This window comes from Emys orbicularis, chromosome 2 (assembly GCF_028017835.1).
Source record: "Emys orbicularis isolate rEmyOrb1 chromosome 2, rEmyOrb1.hap1, whole genome shotgun sequence".
Classification (NCBI taxonomy): Eukaryota; Metazoa; Chordata; order Testudines; family Emydidae; genus Emys; species Emys orbicularis.
Genome location: NC_088684.1, coordinates 61,927,247 through 61,950,041, shown reverse-complemented (window position 1 = coordinate 61,950,041; position 22,795 = coordinate 61,927,247). Strand labels below are relative to the sequence as shown.

Genomic DNA, 22,795 nt, shown 5'->3' with positions numbered 1-22,795 from the left:
ATTAAGATAGATGGAGCAGTTCATCCATCTTGGCGCTAGTGTTTGAGGCTCCTTAGTCATATTTCTGAGCATTTCACCACAACCATGGAGACTAGAAATGTATATTTTAAAAAGAGCCACGATTCCGCCCTCCACCACTCCAGGAGCTGGGGCTCTAGGCATGAACCTGTAGTGCCTATGCCATAATTTGGTCTTGCATGAGCTCTCCATTGTGACATTACAGTTCAGCAGAAACTGTGCAAGATCTTAGATTCCATATTCTGGTAACATTCTCTTTTTGCTGGTGACACTGGTAATAATTGTGAATTATTTTAAGGGCCAAGAAATTGTACAGTGAAGTAATTGTATTAATCATGTTTCTTCAGATACTCTTTAATATCAGAATGAGTACGCTAACCATGTCTCCTCTCTCATCATAAATTTCACAGGTTCTTCTTGCAAAACGAAAACTGGATGGGAAATTTTATGCTGTCAAAGTACTGCAGAAAAAAGTTGTTCTCAACAGGAAAGAGGTGCGGGGGAAATACATTTTTCTTTTCCCCTTCAATTACAAAATTGTTCCTATTTACTTATTGACCTTTCACTTCCTTGCAGCAAAAACATATTATGGCTGAACGTAATGTACTGTTGAAAAATGTGAAACATCCATTTTTGGTTGGATTACATTACTCATTCCAAACAACAGAAAAGCTTTACTTTGTTCTGGATTTTGTTAATGGAGGGGAGGTAAGTAGTTTTCATATTTGTTCAGGTTTTTGTCTCCTCTTAGGCTAATTTACAGGAAAAAAAATCATCCACTGTAAAATGTGCTCATTTTACTATTTCTGTAAGTAAATTAAAATCCTATTGATTTTACCTACTAGTTAGTTTTTTAAGATGTTGCTGTAGACTTGCATTCAAAAACTTATTTGCAACTATTGAAGCGTTTCTTCTTTCTCATACAACTCATTTTTATTAAACTCTCAATATAAACCTTAATACACAATTTTAATGCAGAAATTCTCACCAGCCTTATATACACTATTTTACTGGATATGGCTGTAAATAAAACATACCTTCAATATGAATTCACTGTATACTGATATTTCCTTCAGCACTTAAAGCAATTCCTCCCTTTTCTGTGACATAAACAAGAGCCTAGATGCCAAGTTCTAGAACAGGGGTCGGCAACTTTTCAGAAGTGGTGTGCCGAGTCTTCATTTATTCACTCTAATTTAAGGGTTCACGTGCCAGTAATATATTTTAACATTTTTAGAAGGTCTCTTTCTAGAAGTCTGTAATATATAAGTAAACTGTTGTTGTATGTAAAGTAAATAAGGTTTTTAAAATCTTTTAAGAAGCTTCATTTAAAATTAAATTTAAAAGGCAGAGCCCACCGGACCGGTGGCCAGGACCCGGACAGTGAGAGTGACACTGAAAATCCGCTCGTGTGCTGCCTTTGGCATGGGTGCCATAGGTTGCCTACCCCTGTTCTAGAAGCAGCAGGAAGAGGGTGTGTTTTTTGGCAGACTTAAGCAATTGAATTGACTTCTTCAGGGTTACTGTGCTTCTGGTTGTACACCATAGCCTCAAATGCCATAGTTACCTCTTGCTAAAATAGCCTTGTTATCTGCAGCATTGTTTACTCTGAGCACCAACATTGAAGCTGAGGAGACCATATGTAATTTGAGGAAGAACTTGTGAAAGAGATGGATGAAATCTGTAAAATTTTGATCAGACATGCTGGAGTAAATTGATTGTTTAACAAGCAGTAAGTCACTAGGCCCAGATAACATACACCCAAGAGTTCTGGAGGAGCTCAAGTATAAATAGGCTGAGCTGATAATAAAAGTACACAATATCTCCCTATCAGCCACTGCTCCAGAGGATTGGAGGGTAGCAAATATTACATCTATTTTAAAATGGCTCTAGGAGTAATATGAGGAATTATAGACCATTAAGCGACATATCTTTACCTGGAAATTTGGTTGAAATTACTATTTTAAAACAGAATTACAAAACACCTGGAAAATCATGATAGCATAGCGTCTGACCAGTGCAGTTCCTGCAAAGAAAAATCATGTCTCACTAATCTCTTAGAATACTTTGAACATATCAATAAAGTACTAGATAAAAGAGAACCAGTTGACATAATTTAAATTTCCAAAAGGCCTTTGACAAAGTTCTGCATAAGAAGCTACTAAAGAAGATAAGTAGTCATGGGGTCAGAGGCAAAATATTATGGATTAAAAAACTGGCTTGGGGTGGGAGGAGAGAGGATTAGGAGAAGTCAAGTATAAATGGTTGGTTTTTCATCATGGCAAAAAGCTAGCAGTGGGGTGCCTCAAGGTTCTGTTCTAGGTCCTGTATAGGTCAACATATTAATAATTTGGAAAGTGGAGGGGAGTGAGGTTGCCAAACTTGCAAATGAGACAAAGTTATTTAGGTTAGTCATGACCAGAGAGACCCAGACAAACTCAGTGAATGGGCAGCATGATGGCAAACTGAATTTCATGTTGACTAATGCCCATTTGAGGGGGGGAAAATTTAAGCTACTCATGTGCCTTACATACAGTAGAACCTCAGACTTACGAACACCTCAGGAATGGAGGTTGTTCGTAATTCTGAAATATTCATAACTCTGAACAAAACATTGATCTTTCAAAAGTTTATAATTGATCTGACTTAATACAGCTTTGAAACTTTACTATGCAGAAGAAAAATGCTGATTTTTAGCCATCTCAATTTAAATGAAAGAAGCACAGAAACAGTTTCCTTACCGTGTCAATTTTTTTAAAAACTTTCCCTCTACTGTTTTAGTAGTTACTGAACTGTGTTAAACATTATTGGCTTTTTTTGTCTCTCTCTCTCTGCTGCTGCCTGATTGTGTACTCCCCATTCCAAATGAGGTGTATGGTTGACCGGTCAGTTCGCAACTCTGGTGTTCGTAACTCTGAGGTTCTGTTGTAGTTCTCAATTGACTGTCAACTCAAGAAAGGGACCTGGGTATCGCTGTAAACAGCTCAATGAACACCTCTGCTCAATGTGCAGCTGCAGTCAGTAAAGCAAACAAGATGTTACATTTAAAAAATAATGTGATGGCGAATAAAATGGAAATATAACAATACATTTTATATAGATCAGTGGTGCAGCCTCATCTGAAATACTATGTACAATACTTGTTACCCCATCTCTAAAAGGATACTGCAGAAATAAAGAGGGCCCAGAGGACGACAATGAGAATGACCAAAGGCATGAAATCTCTCATTTGAAGAGCGGCGGAAAGGACTGGGATTGTTTCCAGTAGAAAGGAAATTAATAAGGGGGGACATGATACAAGTATATATATAAAATAATGAATGGTATAGAGTAGGTAGATGAGGAACTTTTGTTCTGCCTGTCTCATAACACACAAACAAGGGGATGTTTAGTTAAATTAAAAGGTGGGAAATTGACAAAAGGAAATACTGTTTCACAGAACATGTAAACTCTGGAACTTAGTGCTGTAGGAAGTCATTGAGGCCAAAAACTAAAATAAATAAGGACTGGACATTTTATACATATAGCAGTATCCAGAGTTGTTGTAATTAATGAGAACAAAAAATGAATGGGATGTACATTTAGCCCAAAAGCATAAAGTTTAGCCAGTCTCTAACTGTTAGAGGTCAGGATGAGACCCAATGTTGGGGGAAGATTATCCTGCATCTGCCTATTCCTGGGTTCTTACACCTTCCTCTGAAGCACCTGGTGCTGGCCATGGTTGGAGGTGGGATATTGGACTAGATAGATCTCTGTCTGGTCCAGGATGGTAATTCCCATGTCCCATGTTCTTCTATTTTTGTTTAGTGTTTGTCTCCTTCCCATACAGTGTGCCCAGTGGAGCTTTTTGGGGGGGGGGAGGGAGGTGAGTCTTTGTCTGGCTAACTGGAAGAAAAGGGGTGCTGCCTTTTCTTATAAGAAATAGAAGAGGCTAGAGATCTTTAAGGGCTCTGTTATAACGGGTGGGAAGAGTGGGGGGAAAGCTGAGAGGGATGGACAGGAAAGGCAGGAAGCAGTTGGAGCCAGGTCAGGAGAAGGTCACTGCACTGCCCTTCCTGCTTGACTGGAGCAGTGGGGGAGGGATTTATACCCCATGCATCCCTAGAGAGGCTCTCTTTTACCAGGACTGGGCTAGCAGCACCCACCCACCCATGAACTGGGCAAAAGAACTGGGTTCCCCTTGACTTGCAGTGGACATTATACTAGTTGTCTTTTCCCTTGGGGGGCTTGGGAGGAATTTTTCCCTCACCACCAGATTGGCCAAGGTAGGGTGAATGTTTTTCACATTTCCCCACAGTGGTCCTGGGACTAGGTGGATTGGGGAGGGTTAGGTTATAATGTCATAACTTAATATGTAAAACTTGTGGCAGGTGTCCAATTCAGCTACTCAGTGGGGAAGGGGTGTAGTTATCAGATCAAATGGATTGGAAGAGGATTTAAAGGAAATAATCCCTTAATGGAACTGAGTAAGGGGGGGCTTTGGACTCCCACATCTTGTACAGTGACCCCTCTCCTTTTATAGCCTCCTTTGCCCTCATGTGAGGGGAGGGGGGCAGGGTCCCAGCAGCAGGATAGGTGGGACCTAGTTGGAGAATTATTGGGAAATGATTAAGGAAAGAATGATGACCTGCACTGTACAATTTGTTGCTGGGTACTCCCAGATATTTTAACTGAATAAAGTTGTGGCCTAATTAAACTACATCCCTTGCCTCCTATTCCCCCTCTCTACCCTGACCCCCCCCCAGCATGGCCAGACAATGCTGTTTTTCTGAACTCTGTACAACAACTTACACACATTAAGAAGTATGCAAATCTAACACCAACAGTGATAGAAATAAATACAATACAAAAGTTTTCCTTCTTGCAGTCAAGTTGGAATGCTTGGAACCTTGCTTATTTATTTCCAGTAGTGGTGTGACTGGGGTCCTAGTGGGGAGCCAGCTGTGGTCACTCAATTAGGGTGAACTGCAAAGAATGGGGCAGACAATCCCCCAAAAGCTGGTCGATATTCCAATACTTACATTTGCCAAGACAGCATAAAACAGCTTCAAGTCCAAACAACACAGTTCCCTTAAAATGATCCAGCCTCAGGCCTCCATCCAGGTACCCACATCAAATATGATGAACATTTCTGTAATCTTATTTCATCATATAAAAGAAAAGGTTCTACTAATCCCAAAGGATTGGACACATTCCCTCCCAGGTTAATGACTGTTTCAGATCTTACCCAAATACACACTAGAGCCAATTGTTATTAACTAAACTAAAATTTATTAAAAAAACAAGAGAGAGTATGGATAAAAGATCAATATACATACAGACATGACTTCAATTCATTGAGGTTCAGATTCATAGCAGAGACGGTGAGTTTTGTAGTTGCAAAGAGTTCTTTCAGAAATAGTTCATAGTCCAATGTCCAAATCTCATAGTCAGGGCGAACCAGCATTACTGGGACCTCAGTCTTGCGACTCAAACTTCCCCTGATGAAGCCTAAACAGATCTGAGATGACCGAATCAGGACCCAAGGATCTTTTATACTATTTCATGTCATCTTTGACAAGTTGGGAGTTCCTCAGGGAACAAAAGGTAATTGGGATGACTTTGAAGGAGGTCCATAACCAGTACTTAGCTGTATGAATTAACATAAGGCCATTTGCTTGTTCCTCCACCATTCTCTGTACATTTCAAAGAGAGATGAATACAGAGATATCCCGTGTTTACAATTCATTTAAATGATCGGATATTTTTTTGACCTCTGAATTATCAGAATAAAGCATAGACAGGGACTGTTGATTACATTGTGGATCCTACTCATACATATGGAAATACACAAAAACACAAACATTATCTCCCCACTTATCTTTTGAGGGTTATTTATTTTGCAGGATGTTTAACCCTTTCTAGCTATGCATCACAAGATGACTTTAGAAAGAAAATATTCTTTGAGTGCTTGCTCATGTCCATTCCATATTAGGTGTGGGTGCTCGCCACATGCACTGGTGCCGGAAGTTTTTCACTCAGCAGTTTCCGTAGGGGACCGGCTCTGGTGCCCTCTGGAGTGGTGCCCGCATGGCGCGGTATAAGGGGTGCTGCCGGCTCCCCCCACCCTCACTTCCTTCTTGCCGCCAGTGACGCTGCTGGAATGTCTGCTGCTTCAGCTAGAATTGATTCTTTCTCTGTTCTTGCAAACTCTAAAATCCTATAAAATAGTTATACGTAGTTAGTGGGAAGCCCTCAACTAGACTGACTTCCCTGGCCAAGTGGATGAGGTTTTCCCGCTGGGCGTCCGAACATGGCATCTCTCCCTCATGTTCTTCCATACAGGCTGTCCTGGACTACCTGCTCCATTAAGGAACCAGGGCCTGGCGCACACTTCCATTAGAGTTCATCTAGTGGCCATCTCTGCTTTTCACCTGTGGAAAGACGGTGTTTTCCCATGACATGATGGTCAGATTCTTCAGAGGGCTCAAGAGTCTCTTCCCGCAGGTACGGACTCCTGTCCCGCAGTGGGATCTTAACTTGGTCTTCTCTAGGCTCACCGGCCTGCCCTTTGAGCCGCTGGGTTCCTACTTCCTTTCCCACCTGTCATGGAAAGTTGTGTTCCTGGTGGCGGTGACGTTGGCAAGACGGATCTCTGAAATTAAAGCCTTGACCTCAGAACCTCCGTACACGGTCTTCTACAAAGATAAGGTAAAGTTGCGTCCGCACCCAGCCTTCCTGCCAAAGGTGGTCTCCACCTTCCATATGAACTAGGACATCTTCCTCACAGTCTTCTGTCCCAAAACACACACAACCAGTGAGGAGAGGTGTCTTCACGTCCTGGATATCTGGAGGGCCTTGGCTTTCTACTTAGAACATGCCAAGCCTTTCTGAAAATTGACTCAACTCTTCATCGCTACAGTGGATAGGATGAAGGGTCACCTGGTGTCCTTGCAGAGGATTTCTAATTGGATTACCTTGTGCCTAGGACCTGTTACGACCTGGTGGGGGTTCCGCCGCTGCCGATTGTCAGAGCCCACTCGACGAGAGCGCAGGCATCTTTGGCGGCTGCCTTGGCACACATCCCTATCCAGGACATCTGTAGAGCTGCAACGTGCTCCTCTGTTCGCACGTTTACTGCTCATTATGCCATCACTCAGCAGGCCAGAGATGATGCTGGTTCGGCAGAGCTGTGTTGCAATCTACACATCCGTGAACTCCTACCCACCTCCAGCGGTACTGCTTTGGAATCACCTGATATGGAATGGACATGAGCAAGCACTCAAAGAAGAAAAGACAGTTACCATTTCCATAACTGTTATTATTCGAGATGTGTTGCTCGTGTCCATTCCACAACCCGTCCTCCTTCCCCACTGTCTGAGTTTCCAGCAAGAAGGAACTGAGGGTGGGGGGAGCCGGCGGCGCCCCTTATACCGTGCCATGTGGGTGCCACTCCAGAGGGCACCAGAGCTGGTCCCCTATGGAAACTGCTGAGGGAAAAACTCCTGGCACCGATGCATGGGGCGAGCACACACACCTAATATGGAATGGACATGAGAAACACCTTTTCTGTAACTGGTGTTCTTCGAGATGTAACTGTCTTTTTCTATAGCAAACTTTTCAGTTCTGTGCATAGCAAGGTAGTCTCCAACCCTACAAGTAACTCCATGTCAGTAGACTCCTGCACCCATGTAGACATCAACTGAAGCCTGTGAGCCCGGGGGGTCCACCTGCACCAAATAACTTGTAGGATTGAAGAATGTATCCTCATAATATAAAACTCCTCCAAGTGGTCTCAGAATAGAGTGTAATATCATTAGACTGTTATGCAAGTACTTGTATTGAAGTGCTCCGCACATAGGCAGTTGTCAAGTTAGTTAGTATTATGCTATTTGTTATCTTCTAAAATAGAAAAGGCTAGAGATCTGACTATAAGATACTCCCCAGCTTGCCTTTGTCATCAGTGTAATAATTTGTACTGCTGGGGGAATGCTGCGCCACTGTGCAGGCACAGCATTTATGTTCCCCGCAGATTTCTTTGCTTCCCTGCAGAAAAATGACTTTTTGATGGGGAAGCACAGGGAACCCATGAGTGGTCATGCATCCCTCCCCAGCAGTAAGTTTTTTTTGGGTGCCTAGGACAGCCAGCAGAGAGGTAAATCATTGTGGAGAAGTGGGGGGACTGGGGAAGACCCAGCTGCTGGCTCCTACCCTGTGCCAGCTTCAGCTGCTAGTCCTGGCTGGGCTGGGGACGACAGGACTTCCTCTTCCTCTGCACAGCATCTGAGGCTGTGTCAGACCCACCCCAAGATTTCTCCCCCGGCTGTAGGAAGTTCTGCAAACTCCCTCCATCCCTATTTCCTGCACCCATCACTCCTCAGCTGCAGGGGGAGGGATGATCACTATACAGGGAGCTGCTCCCCCATCCACCCAACCCCCATGCATCCAGACCCCCTCATACCCAGACTGTCATGCCGAGGCTCACTCCTCCTGCACCCAGAAGCCCCCTGACAAGCCCCGCTTCCCCAGCGCCTGGACCACCCCAACAAACCACCTGCATTCGGATCCCCACCCTACCGAGCCCCAACCAGCTGCACCTGGATCCCTGCCCCACTCCCCCAGCCTTCCTGGACCCCCCCACTGAGCTCCCCACACCCAGAGCCCCCTGACAAGCTCTATCCCCCCCCCACATACACCCCTTCTGAGCCCCAACCACTTTCACCTGGACCCCCCTGCAGAGTCCCATTACCATTGCACCCAGAACCCCCCAACGAGCCCCTGTGCATCCAGATCCCCCACCACACCTGGATCCCCCCACTGAGATGCCCACACCCAGATTGTCCCACACAGAACCCTCTCAGCCCACACCTGGATTCCCCCACACTAAGCCCCTCCACACTTGGATCCTGCCTTGTTGAGCCTGCCTGCCCCCACCTGGTGCACCTGGCCTGGTCCTTGCGCTGTGTCAGGGTTGGGTGCAGCCTCACCGCTGAGTCCGTGTCCTGGGGGAAAGGGAGGAGGGAGCTGCACAGTAAGCTTCCATCTCTGTACAGCCAGTGGCCTGTGCTCCCCAATGCCATGCTGGAGCCTCCACATTTATTTGACAAATAAAATTTGCAGAATTTTAAAATACTGTGTGCAGAATGCCCTCAGGAGTAAATTTGTATTGGCTGGACTTGACTTTCTGGGAAACATCCTGTACTCCTGTCTATTAACTCATTGCACTCTAAGTACCACTGGGGTTACACAAGTGAGAAAATAAAGACGTGGCTAAAGGAAGGATATAAATGGTTATGTAAAAGGAAAAAAATTAATTTGTTTCACAGTTCTGCTAGCTTGTCATAAAAAAGCTAACTGAAAGTGACTTGCTTGTTATTGCAAAGGATTGCATCTTGTAATTTTGATATTTTTATGCCAGTTTGTCTTATCATTTGCATCTTTGTATATTTACAGCTGTTCTTTCATTTACAAAGAGAACGCTCCTTTCCTGAACACAGAGCCAGATTTTATGCTGCTGAAATAGCCAGTGCATTGGGCTACTTGCACTCCATAAATATTGTATACAGGTAACCCTTTCCTAAAACTTATTTTTGTTCTGCATTAAGATAAATGTAGCAAATCAAGAAAAGCTGCGTTTGCTGTTTTTATTCAACCTATTTACACGTGGACTTATGACTTTAAGCTTACCACTTATTTATTTTTTTAAATAGAGGTCTGACCCAATTTTTTAAAAATTTGTGTAAAAAATAAGTGACTACTTATTAGTATAAAACTCTCTCTCTTCATTTTTTGATTACACTCATAGGAGGATTAATATAAGACTTTGTTTTTAATAGGGATTTGAAACCAGAAAACATTCTCTTAGACTCACTGGTAAGCATATCCTATCAGATGTCCATAATTGTCTCTTTACATGAACACTTACCTTTGTGTAAATGCAAAATATTATGATACAGTCATAAATTGATTTTATTTTCAGTAAGATCTGTTTTGTTTTTGTTTTTTCTCTACAGGGACATGTTGTCTTAACAGATTTCGGACTCTGTAAAGAAGGGATTGCTATCTCGGACACCACCGCAACCTTTTGTGGGACACCAGAAGTAAGCTAACTTCCTTGAGTTTTAGCCAGCACAAGCAAATTGTCACAACAAACTGGGGGAGAGGGTTTCATTTTTTGGGGTGGTGGGTGGGGGAGTGTTGGTAGTTTTCAAAGTTGATGGACAGATAGATAATCTTGCATGAATTAGAAGTTTTGTAGTTGACAAGGATTGTACAAATGGTGAAGTGTCTGTCAGTGAAAACTCTTGTGGCAGCAATTTATGTGAGTTGTAATCTATCTACGAGTCCATAAAATAAAGCATATAGTAATCAAACCTGAAGAGAAACAATGTGTCTATTGAACTTTGTTGGAAAATTTGAATGCCAAAATATAGAGCACTTGTGGTTAAATATTTGTTATGACCAATTGTGAAATGGATTGCAAAGAAAAAACTTTGACTTGTACTAAGAGCAAGTTTTTTAACACATTTGGTGTAATTCATATTGGACATACACAAGAGGACTGAAACACTATGGCCCGAGGCCCCAGTTTATAAAAACCTTTTACTGAGTTTGAGCGTTGTGGGTTGTGTACCAGTCTGTCTACTCTGGGACTTGGATTCAGATCATTCATGAGCTGCTAAAAGTTTAATGATGTAGCTTAATATTTAAACTCCACTCGTTACAATGGTACCTGAGTGTCTAGTATGATCTCTCTCTGGTCCCTATATTTGTCCATATCACGTAACTGACTATAAAGTAGAATCAGCAATCTCTGCTCAAGAGGGAGGAGAGGCAAGGACTGAAGGAGCAAAAGCATTGCAGGTCAGGACTGTGAGAACAAGAATGATCCAGCCATATCGTCAGAATTCTAAATAACTGTGTATCTGTACAGAATAGCCTGGTGGGCCTAGGATATTCTGTACCAGATGTATCTACTCAGCTATTATGGTGCTGGGAACCATATAAGTGCCTAAATCCTGAATAAACTTTTTTGTGAGGCACCTAGAAACGTGATAGTGTCTTGTTGCCAACCAGTAATTGATGTAAAAGGATGGCAAACCATGGTATGGAATGTGTCCTTCAAATCTGTGTCCCCTGACTAATTTGTGACAAAAAAAAAATCTCTGGATAATTTCACAATTGATGATTTATTATTTGTCTGAAGCCTCATTGAAACTTAAAATATAGATCATGTGATTATGCAGTAACAGTAGGGAGGAGTAAGAAACATTTTCTTGGTTTGAAGCAGAATGAGATGCTTCCACTTATTTCCCACTTTTTAAATCCCTCATTCAGTATTCAAGAGGGGGCAACAGGATTGGTTAATGAACAACTTGTCCTTGAGAAAAAGAGATGCCATTGGCAGAGGGAAACTGTTTCTTTGCAGATTCCCACACTGTGGTTTCAGCTGCTGCTTAGTTGTCTGTGAAGCTACAGTGCAGTGACCTTTCCCTGAAACTTGAAAGAATTGTCAGATTAGAGATGGCACAGTAATTTGGCAAATTGTCAATGGGTATAAAGGATAACTTGAGCTGGGAAACAACATCTGTCCATTTAAACAATCGGCTGGATGTCAGAGAGATTTACCAAGTTTGTTAAAGGACAAGAGAAATCTTTAGTAATCTATACAGTAACTTTCCTAAAGATGTATTGTAAAATAGTTGCTTGGATAAAAGCTAGATTTGAATATAACCAGCCTAACTTTTTTTTTCTTTAGTACCTTGCCCCAGAAGTGATCAGAAAACAGCCCTATGACAACACAGTAGACTGGTGGTGCCTTGGTGCGGTTCTATATGAAATGCTTTATGGGTTGGTAAGTATTTTATCTTTTTCCTTTCAAACTCTTTACTTGAATACTGTAGTTAATAATATATAACTTTTCAAAACGGTTAAAACACACTTTAACTGATGAATAACTTGTTTTGTAACTTTCTAACTTACTATCTAGTTTTCTCTTGAATTTTGTTTTGATGTCTCAAATTCTGCTCTCCAAACTGATGTGACATTAATAATTCTTATCCAGTGGAGTCAAGCAGATTTAACCCAGAATAAATGCAAGAGTCTATTGAAGCAGCAGTGGTGCTGCCCTATAAAAGTAAAGTACTACCAGCCAAAAGTGGTACCAAAGACGTTAGCAAAGTATTTTTAACCCTAACATTTCCAATTTCCCCCAGATTACTTCTTAATACAGCAGTAAAAAACAACTCTTCCCATGCTTCAGCTAGGGTTTATTTCTTGTAACCTCCCTAAAAACAGCTTGTTTTGTGTTTCACAAACGACATTCCCTCCTCACATGCAAATGAGTTTCCTTACTTCACCTGGGAAAACATGCAAAAGTTTGTTCAACCACTCATGCTCTTTTGCTCACATTCAGTAAGATTTTTAAATGTGGATAACTTCTACAGCTACCAATGAATGTGAGCGCACCTGGGCAGAGAACAGGAGATGCAGGAAAGCGCTAACAGAGGAATGCAATCCTGGTGTCACTGCCTGTGTTATGTGAGGATAAAGGAATTGGTCCATTCATGAAGAAGTGTGAAGTTGGGAGTTTTTTTGCGGGGAGGGAGGAATTCTGGTTTAAAAAATGAAATTTCTATCTGAAATCAGACTGCCACTGGGTGAAGCTATTTTTCACTGCTGATCATTGGCATTTCTGATGGAAGTTTACTCTCACATTTGAAAAAAGTTTTTATTGAACAGTACCGTTTCAAAGCCACATTTCAATTCTTCATTTTGTTTTTGTTCAGCCTCCGTTTTACTGCCGTGATGTTGCTGAGATGTATGAAAATATTCTTCACAAACCTCTATATGTGCGCCCAGGAGTCAGTCTTACAGCCTGGTCTATTCTGGAAGAACTCTTGGAGAAAGACCGGCAAAAGAGACTTGGAGCAAGAGAAGACTTTGTATGTAATTTCCTGGCAATGAATTAATCGGGCACTAATTTATTAAAGGGACATTGTCAAATTTAAGGCCACAATTCAACATTATTTGTAAGAAACAGGTAGAGAATGTCCTTTTGAATGCTGAATATCAACTTTCAAACAAAATACCCTAGTTGTCACCAAAAACCTGAAGGGCAGGGGAAGACACATTTATTATGTAGAACTTACAATGGTTTGAGCTTGACTGCTGCAATACCTGCCAGCAAAGGAAACACATTTCCTAACATCATATTCCCTGAGCTGTGCTGATATAATTGATGATGCTAGTACTCAAACAAGGAAGTTACCAAACCAAAACGAGCTACTCTTTTTGGTAAATTCAGCTTCAACGGTGAGAAAAATGCTATTTGCCAATAAGAAAAAGGCAAGGAAACAACTATTTTTTCAGGCTTCCAAAATGGCTTTACAAATAATGGCTAGTGTTTTGCAAACTTCTATCAAATAATATTTTGACAGTGTTCCTTAAGTTTGTGTAAAGATGCATAGAGAAGTTGTCACAGAATTGTGCAGGCAGGATATCAAATGATCTTGCAGTTTTACCCCCGATTGATGTATTTAGGCTTAGAGTCTTATTAATGTTCTGTAATGTGTTGATCTAGTCATACACAAACTTAAAAGTTCTGTTAGATTGCTACAGTACAATTACGTTTTTTGCAGCACACAGTAAATGAAAGGCAGTTATGTTTGGGAGGACATAACTGTTTACTATAGACATGAACAGAAAACATACTGCTGATTTTCTGGAGGCGTTCCATCTGGAACAGTGCTCATATTAGTAAGTTTTGTTAGCTTGGAGCAGGAACATGAACATAAATACTACTTGAAAAACCTTCTTGAAACCAGGTTTTGGTTAAGACATCGATTTAAGTAGAAAATAAAATGTATTGGCCAGCCTTTTCAGAAATGTTTCCCCATCAAATTTTAGCCACTCCAGCCATACCTTTTAATACAAATTGTAAAACAAATAATGGGCTTGAACTTTATTATTACAAGGGGTGAAAGTAAAATTGAACTCTTACTGGTACGGAGGCTGGCTCTGGGCTCCCCCATTCCCCTGGAAGGGGCAGGGCCACGGGCGGAAGAGGCGGGGCTGGGGGTCAGTGTCCCCCAGCCAGCCTATCCGCGCTGCCTGGCCCGCACTGCCTGGGGCTCCAGCGGCGATGTAAAGGGCCTGGGGCTGCCGCTGTGGCAGCGGCAGCCGGAGCCCCAGGCCCTTTTAAATCACCAGCCCCGGGCAGCTGCTCCTTTCCCCCCCCCTCCCCCCCCCCCCTGCAGCAGCAACCCGGGGGGAGGGAGGGGGGCGCAGGGGCGGGAAAAGGGGCAATGACATTAAAGCGCTGCCACAGCAGGGCTTTAAAGTCAACTGTACGGGCTGGTACCAGCGGCCGCTTTTTACCGGTATGCTGTACTGGCCCATACCGCCTTACTTTCACCCCTGCTTGTTCCTGCACCAAATCCAAGAAACTCTTTTACTCTAGCATGCTGGAAGGATCTCTGAAACAACATTGTATTCAAGTGCTGTAGGGTATATCATGGAAATAACCAAGTTTATCTTTGCTCACTGTTGCAGCTTGAAATTCAAAGGCATCCTTTCTTTGAATCTCTCAGCTGGGCTGACCTTCTCCAAAAGAAGATTCCACCACCATTTAATCCTAATGTGGTAGGTGCAATCTGTATATTTAGATTATATGTCCCAAATCTCTTCATGTAGTGGGGCAGAATCTATGGGGTGAGAACATCTATCTAAATGTTGAAGAGAATGGCAACCCCAGTACCTCTCAAACAGTGTTGGTGACCATTTCTGAACTGTTTAGAGCAATGGTTCTTAAATTAGAAGAGCTAGAGAGCCATTTTTGTTATTGAATGAGATCAACAGCATGCCATCCTGACATTGCATTGTGCTTTTGTCATAGTGTTGGATCAGAATGTGATAAAGTTGTGCTTTCGTGACTTGCATGTCATGGCACAGGGTCAGAATACTGCACTGTGACTTGTTTTACAGCTCTCTGAGACCTTTCTCCACCTTCTGTTCTCCCATTTTCCACCCTGACTACTGGGAAGGGGAGATCTTTCTTTCCCCCTACATCTCCAACTGGTTGGGTGATGGGCAGCTCCTACCCATTAGGTCTGATGCATTATGTGTGCTTAGGTAGTGAGGGAACACTCCTCTAAGTTGCGTTTTTTAAATTTGAGGCCCCACTAAGAGGTGCAAGAGGTACCATTTTTGTGTAGTTATTGTCATACTGCAGTTGTTGTCACTAGTGGAATCCGTGTTTGTCAGTCACTAAACTGATTCCAGGAGAGCTGCCATTTGACATACAGATAGTTGAGCTCAAATTCTCTTAGAAAAATACTAATACAGTACAAACCTGTGTAAAGAAAAGGGGCAGAAAGAGAAAATGGGGAGAAAAACAGGAAAATGAAGAGTGACTGGAGGATGGGGAGTGATTTTTAAAAAAAGGAAGGAGAATGCATGACTAGGAAGGAGGGTGAATAGAAGAAAAAGGAGGTGTTGGTTTCTTGTTTTTGTATCTCTTTTCACCATCTCTTAAGAAGCAGCACTTCTTTGTCTTTTTCCTTCTGGAAATACTGCACAGGATATGTGGATTTGGCAAATTTACTGACACTTTGATCTTTTGGCCTGAATTACACCCCATAAAAAAACGCTTCAAAAGCTGTTTTCAGGCAGAGTGATGGGATTTACTTAACTGCTCTCTTTATGAAAGGGGAGAACTTCATAACATAGACAACTTTGAATCTTACTAAAATGAAAAATATTTAACAGACAAAAGCATTTAAAAATACAAATGCCATATTAATATGATTAATGCTGGTTTGTGTGTCTCATTCTTAGGTTGGCCCAGATGATATAAGGAATTTTGATGCAGCTTTTACGGAAGAAATGGTTCCTTATTCAGTTTGCATTTCCTCTGGTTATAACATTGTAAATGCCAGTGTGCTGGAGGCAGATGATGCATTTGTTGGATTTTCTTATGCACCACCTTCTGAAGACTTGTTTCCCTAGGAGGTTAGGAGCCAACAAATGCTGCACAAGTACAAGTCTGAAGATGGACTGAAACATGAGTGTGAACATAGTCCAGAATATGTGTAACTAGTGCCTCATTTTATATGTAGGGTTGAAACCAATGAACAAACATTTTCTGCTGTATATGAGGAAATTGGGCATTTCAGATGGCTTTCTTTGGGATTTAAACTGTTATACCTGCTGCATAAAAATATTTTTAAAATGAAGATCTCTAAAAGCTGTTCCTTTACAATATCTGTTTTTAAGCAAACACACTGACTGGTTTTTTCTCCAGGTTTACATTAATACCTATCCAGGATTTGGTTATCTTTCAGCAGCAGCAAACTTAGCACATTTATAAATGCCTTTGTAACTATTTACAGTGACTTTGTGCTTGAATTGTAACTATGCAATTGTCTTTTGTATATCATTGTTTAAAAAAAGATAAATGTTTCCCCTGTTATATCACCTTTTGAAATATAAGTTCATTACTTTACAGCACTTACTCTAAAATTTAATTCCTCATTGAAGAATAAGTACATACTTTAAGGATCTGCAAACTGAAAAGTTGCTCATTTAGGATCAAATTGCCATCCTTACTCCTCTTCGTAAATACCTTCTGAAGTATTCCTTTCAATTTCCACTGGATTATTTGAGAAATAAAGCACTACTCAAAGCGAGTAAGGGTAGCACAAACTAGCCCAAAATATTTGGTAACACTACTAAATACATTGTCTATAATGTTCTCTTCTGATGAAGAAATATCTGAATCTCAACTGCACTAAAATTATTTTGCATTAAAATTCCATTTTTCCAAAGAGTTGGAGGACAATAATCATGACTACTTTTAAAGGCAGTCTTGCTATGACCCTATAGAGAGGAGATGGTGCCAAAAGTTAGGATTATTTCGTGTGTATCTGGAATACTAATATATTCTAAATGAACTGTATCAGAATTCATAGTTTCTTGTCTTTCTATATTCTAATGTATCAGCTCTTAAATCTTCACTTGATAGTTTAATAGTTATTTTTCCTAACTATCTTTTGATTACTTTTAAGAATGTGAAGAGAGATTGTACACAGTGTGTGCCTCTTGTGATATGCACATATAACCAAAATGCTAACATTGATCAACTTGTTTGGGTTTTTTTAAACACAATACATCCTGAAAGTTGGCTCCAGTTTTAATGTGACTTACTTATAGCAGTAATAATATTTGTGATTCACTTTGCTTGTAAATAACAGGTTTGTCTGTCACTTGGTAAGTGTGGGTGCACACTTTTCACAATGCATTTCAGTGCCTTTAACTGGATCACCATGAGAACTTAACTCCTTGAAAGAAATTAAAAAAAAATAAAAAATTAAGCATTGAAGTTTCTCTGATCATAAAAATGCAACTTGTGTGTCATAGCTAACAAAACCCAAGTAATTAAGATAAACATTAATCTACAGATCTTGTTGCAGTGGAATAGAATCCCTTGTGAAGATCCGGGAAAGTAGCATTTCTAATAGGACACCTGTAAGTAAAAAGTAATAATAATATGCCTAGAATGCTATGTCAGTTGAAAATTCTCAGAAGGTTAAACCAAAGTGAATTTCTCACTTGAAGCAATAATCCTTTGTATGTCACCTGCACAATGATTAACACTGATGAAACACTGAGGAATTGACACAAAGTGTCTGTCTGCTCATGTACCTCTGTTAGCTAACTGAAGTAGTAGTAAAAGGAGAGAGGGAATGAAAGGGATATAATTCTGCTAATTTCAGCCTCCATTGTCCTCTTTTCAATAAAATGTTTTCCATGAGGTGTTGGCTTTGTAAAGATTATCTCCTTGGCTATTTGTATCCTAAACTTTCTAATTTTAAATAGGGTGTGATATCACTGCTTTACCAAGAAGAGGAATGTGCCAGTTTAAGGATTTTTTCCAAGCGGTGAAATGTCAAACTATATAGCCCCTCAGTTCAGTCTCAAAGAGAAAATCTGTAACTGCAGAACAGGAGTCTTCTGAGTATCCATCATGTATGGCTGAACCTAATAGTAAATCAATTTTTCCTGCTTTGCACTTCTCTACCTAAGACAGAAGGTTACTCCGCCTACACCGGGATTTCATTATAGGTTTTAAAACTAATTCATAGACTGAATTCAAAGTGTAATGCACTATATAAAGTGCAAAGTCTTATGAAATAGCAAGCTTTAGCAGAACACACAAACCATTGTGCACTCCTTACAGAAGCCTGAGTGCTGCCCTCTAACTCGCAAGAAGTTTTCATTGATTGAAAATCTGAATTTCAAATACTCGAGACCAATTTGGAGACTGGCCCTAGAAAAGGGAATTGCATCTTTGAGTATGGTGTTTTGGTTGTTTTGTAAGAATATACAGGGGGGTGTGGGGGGGAATTTGATCCAGTTGGTTGCTGTAGCTTGCTTCTTAACATTTTCCTAGATAAAGGACAAATGTATACAAGAAAAATACTTAGAATGACATTGTTAGCAGTAATACTAGGAGTTACTGCTCCTAAAGAAGGCTACTGCTGGCCTGCCTACCCTTTTTGTAAAGTTTTCATAACAGAATCTCTCGGTGTAAATAAGGGACATGGGGTGGTGATGGTGGTAGTAGTGACATTGCAGCCAACCATGCATTGTTCTGTGCTCCAGTTGGCTCTTTTGTAGAGGTTGGTCCAGGAAAAAAAAATTGTTAAAAGGAAAGATAACAAATCAGCATAAAATTTGGAAGGAGGAGCACAGGTTCAGGTGGGAAGAGTTTGGAGGAAGTACCAGGTCAGTCTGCACAGGGCTGGAATGCAGGCTCCAGCTGTAGCATCTCTGTAACTAGTTTTCTTAATAAAGAGCCAGTTCAGTTTGTAGAAACATGGAGTCCTCCAATGTTGTTACACAGCATGTGGCACATGAAACATAGGACTGGGTGTCTAAGGACAGGGTGGGAATACGTGTGGGCAGGGCTTAAATTCAGCGGGAGCTGGCCCGAGTGGAGCGCTGATAAATATTTTCAAGGCCCCCCCCCTATAGTTTTCATAGCATGTGGGGGAGGAGGAGACATAGGGGGCTCAGGAAATGCTCTATGAGAATTTAAGCCCTGTCTGTGGGTAATGGGGGGGCCTCTATGTTGGGGGACAGAACAGCCGGGGGGGGGGAGGGTCACAGCTGATGTGGCTCTGTAGATGCATCAATCTTGGGCCTGAGTGGGAGTGCCTTGGATGGGCGGGGGGCATCCTGCACTGGGAGGAATTAAGATTTTAGGCTGGCGCACGTTGGGCTACGTCAGTACGTATTCCGCTGTAGGGGGGAGGGGAGGAAGGAGCATCAGTGTGGGGGCAACTCCCCATCATGGTGTGTGTGGGGGACTTATCAGAGCAGGCGCCTTTCTGCGTGGGGCGGGAGGGCACATCAGCATAGGTGCTCTGCGGCAGGCCGGCCGGCCCCACGCTGAGGGGGGCTGTCTTGGGCTGGATCCGGGGTGGGGGTGGCTCATTGCCGGGACCCAGCAGGTGCCCGGGTGTGGTGAGGGGCGCGAGCAAGGAGGCAGGCTGGGCTCCGGCCCTCTCCCCCGACACCCGCCGGCCAGGAACTTTTCATGTGCAACGACGCCCGTCGGCCGCTTGGGGCCGCTGTTGCGCCCGGACTCCGACCAGCTCCTCCCAGCCTCGCGGAGCCCAGCTCAGGGAGGCGGCAGGCGCCTCAGGCCCACGCCTGTCTGTGGGTGAGCGGCCGGGGGGAGGGGTGCAGGGCTCCTCCCCGGTCCGCCTGAGGCTGCGCCCGAAGAAGCCCCCTTCCAGCCACTCGCCTGCCCCCGCCTCCCCGGTGGGAGCTCTCGCCCCTCCCCCTGACCTGCTTGCTGTGCAAGTACCATGGCAGTGCTGTAGCAGGGGTGCACAAGCCCGGCGGAGTGGGAGGGGTGCCAGTGTGTGGGGCGGGGGTGTAGCGGTGCCAGCGGGTAAGGTGCGGCTGTGTGTCAGTGTAGGGGAAGGGGGGTCGTGGTGCCAGCAGGTATGGGGGGGAGTGGGTCAGTGGGAGGGAGTGTAGAGGTGCCAGCTAGCGAGGGAGGGTAGTGGGTCTGTGGGGAGGGGGGTAATGGTGCCAGCAGGCAAGGGGGGTAGTGAGTCAGTGGTGGTGGTGTAGAAGTGCTAGCAGGTAAGATGGAGTAGTGCGTCAATGCGGGGGTGTAGTGATGCTAGCGGTGATGTGTAGCGGTACCAGCAGGTGGGGAGGGTGTAGAGGTGCCAGCAGGGAGGATAATTGGGGGGGTGTCGCTGGCTGAGCAGTTCAGCATGCCAGGGTATCCAGCTAGTGTTCAAACAAAGTGTGTCTAGGAACAACATGAACAGTATTTTAAACTGCAGTACCATATTTTCTTCTCTCTGCAGCAGTGTAGTGTCAGTGGGGTGGGGGGAAAGAAACTCCGGGTAGCTGGATTTGTCTGTGCATGGTTACTGTCCGGCTGTGCGGGTGTGGTTAAATTGGATGTGCATGGCTTGAATTTAATGGAATGTGTTCAGTTTTCCTTGAGGTTTTAAGGAACAGAGCAGCATTTATCAAAGTAGCTGCAGGTCATGTGGGAGCAATTCCCAGGAGTTAGAGAACACTCTAATGGAATCATTCCTTATGTTGCGGTTACAGTTTTTCATATTAACACTTCAGGCCCTTACTTCATATTCCCCTGCACGGGCCCACAAGACACACACAATATATAGTTTTGCCTTATCCCAGCTTACAGTCAGCTCTCCATAAACATCCAGTTATCTCAATGTGAAGGGAAAATGCAGTTAGGCCCACAAATACTACAGATCTTCCTTGAGTAAGCTCTGCCCCCCTGAAAAGCCCACCAGTTCTGCTTCCTCAATTGCAGTGGATGGCCAGAGCTATTTTTGAAGACTTAAGTGGTGTCTTGTGTTGGCCATCTGCACAGGGTGAATGTGATATATCCAGGTGCTACCCAGACTTGTTGGGCGGCTTTGTCATCCCTGCCCTGTAACCTGGAGTGCCTTGCAATGCCTCCTCCAACCTGGCCTGCTCAGAAACAGCCACCAGCAGGAAGGTCGCTCCTAGATGTATTTGTGTAACTGGGTCACACCCTGGTTCTCACCAGTCTTGGTTATGCTGCAGGGTGATCCCAACAAACTCCCAACTCCTGAATTTCCCCCCAGAAATGTATGTCTTGTACTGCCAAGCTCTCTCCTGGACAGTCCAAATATATTAAATCTCTTATTCCTTTAAGGGAATACAACGGTTTACTACCTTAAATAGAGTTACCCAGAAATTTTCATATAAACTCACTGGATTAGATAAACCAAGTTTAACAACTACAAAGAGATATATTTTAAGTGAGTACCAGTAATGAGGCATAAAAATCAGAAATTATTACAAGAAAAATAAAGATAAAACACTTTCTAATGCCTAATTTAACAAACTATATTAGATTCAAGCATAGTTTCTCAACACATGCTTTCAGCATCATTACTGACCAAACTCTTCAGGTCAGAGCACTGCCCCTAACATCCAACAGTTGTTGCCGTTGCCTTCTAAGGTGCAGAGAATACAGTGGGCAGGGGAAGAGAGGGGTGTCTTGGGGTGTTTGCCCTGCCTTTTTATAGTGTTTTAGTCCCTCTTTGAAAAGCATTTCCAGCTGAGAACCAGGAGACAGGCAGTCTACTGGAGGAAGGCTGTTCCCTGCTGGGCTTTTTCACCTGCGTGAGCTCCCTTTGTTTTCTCCTTTCCCCTTTTCTGGTTGATGACTCTGTTTACTGTGTTAATGCCAATTAAGACAAGCATACACTTTGTTCAAAACAGGTCTGTTTGACCAGTTTGGTGATATGTGAGTCTGCGCATGTATTTTTAACATCAAACAGAGGAAATTTATAACTTAATGCATAAAGCTGCCACACACATTTTACCATGATATCACTGATCATCAAATTACGAGTTTTCTAATGAGACCTCACAAGGCATTCCTTGTACAAAGATTATTACAATAGTGTGTGAGGTTTGAACACAGGGGTGAATTCCATCACAACGAATTTCTGTGGAGATGAGATCTAGAAGGAAGCAAACTAGACAGACGTACAAACTGGACTAACAATCTTCAATCTAAACCACATTTAGCTGGAAGGTGTACATGTGTAAGGTCTTAGTAAAAATATATTTTTTTAAATTAAAAAAATTGTAAATATTTATGAGTGTTTAGACTAAGTAACTTTTCCTGATTGTGCTGCATCCTGTGAAAATCACACTGTGGGATCTGTGGATCTGGATGCAGAGGAGAATAGGAAATAGGCACTTCTGGTGCAGAGCTTAACTCCAGGTCCATGATGACTGACTGGTCTGGTTCCGCCTCCTTAAGTTTGCAGGGGACATGAAGATCCAATGAAGAATCTGTGGACGTGGATACTTGGAGAAAGGAGAATTTAAAGTAAGAGACAACATATATGATTTTTGATTACTTATTAATGTGTTTGTATAACAACATTGATGTGCCCAATGTACAATATAGACCAAACAAATAAAAGTGCAATCAGCCTACCCCAAAGAGCTTACAAAATATGATCCCAGTCCTGAAAACACTTATGCATATACTTAACTTTATGCATATGAGTACTTCCATTGGATTTACTCAAATTAAAACTAGCATAAGCGTCTGCACGGATCAGGGCCTAAATTAGAAAACATAAAGGAAATGACAACATTAATCTAAATGTTAATCTATGTAATGCAATTTCACTCTGTGTAAAAACTTGTGACTGACTGGTTGTACTGCCCTTCCCCATAAGGCATTGTC

At 42.5% G+C, this 22,795-nt stretch overlaps 1 protein-coding gene and 1 long non-coding RNA gene across 2 annotated transcripts in view; one reads left to right on the top strand and one right to left on the bottom strand.

Annotated features, from left to right (window-relative positions):
- SGK3 (serum/glucocorticoid regulated kinase family member 3) overlaps nucleotides 1-16,661 on the top strand; it is a 41,595-nt gene extending 24,934 nt beyond the window's left edge. Inside the window, exons 9-17 of the mRNA XM_065397726.1 lie at nucleotides 429-512; nucleotides 595-726; nucleotides 9,451-9,563; nucleotides 9,834-9,870; nucleotides 10,011-10,097; nucleotides 11,756-11,851; nucleotides 12,786-12,941; nucleotides 14,551-14,640; nucleotides 15,835-16,661. Coding sequence (XP_065253798.1) covers nucleotides 429-512; nucleotides 595-726; nucleotides 9,451-9,563; nucleotides 9,834-9,870; nucleotides 10,011-10,097; nucleotides 11,756-11,851; nucleotides 12,786-12,941; nucleotides 14,551-14,640; nucleotides 15,835-16,005 — 966 coding nt within the window. The 3' untranslated portion in view covers nucleotides 16,006-16,661. The remainder of the gene's footprint in view (nucleotides 1-428; nucleotides 513-594; nucleotides 727-9,450; nucleotides 9,564-9,833; nucleotides 9,871-10,010; nucleotides 10,098-11,755; nucleotides 11,852-12,785; nucleotides 12,942-14,550; nucleotides 14,641-15,834) is intronic.
- Nucleotides 16,662-21,309: 4,648 nt separating this feature from the next.
- The window catches only part of LOC135873363 (uncharacterized), a 28,683-nt gene continuing 27,197 nt past the window's right edge, over nucleotides 21,310-22,795 (bottom strand). The window contains exon 6 of the long non-coding RNA XR_010561118.1: nucleotides 21,310-22,407. This is a non-coding gene — a long non-coding RNA (uncharacterized LOC135873363). The remainder of the gene's footprint in view (nucleotides 22,408-22,795) is intronic.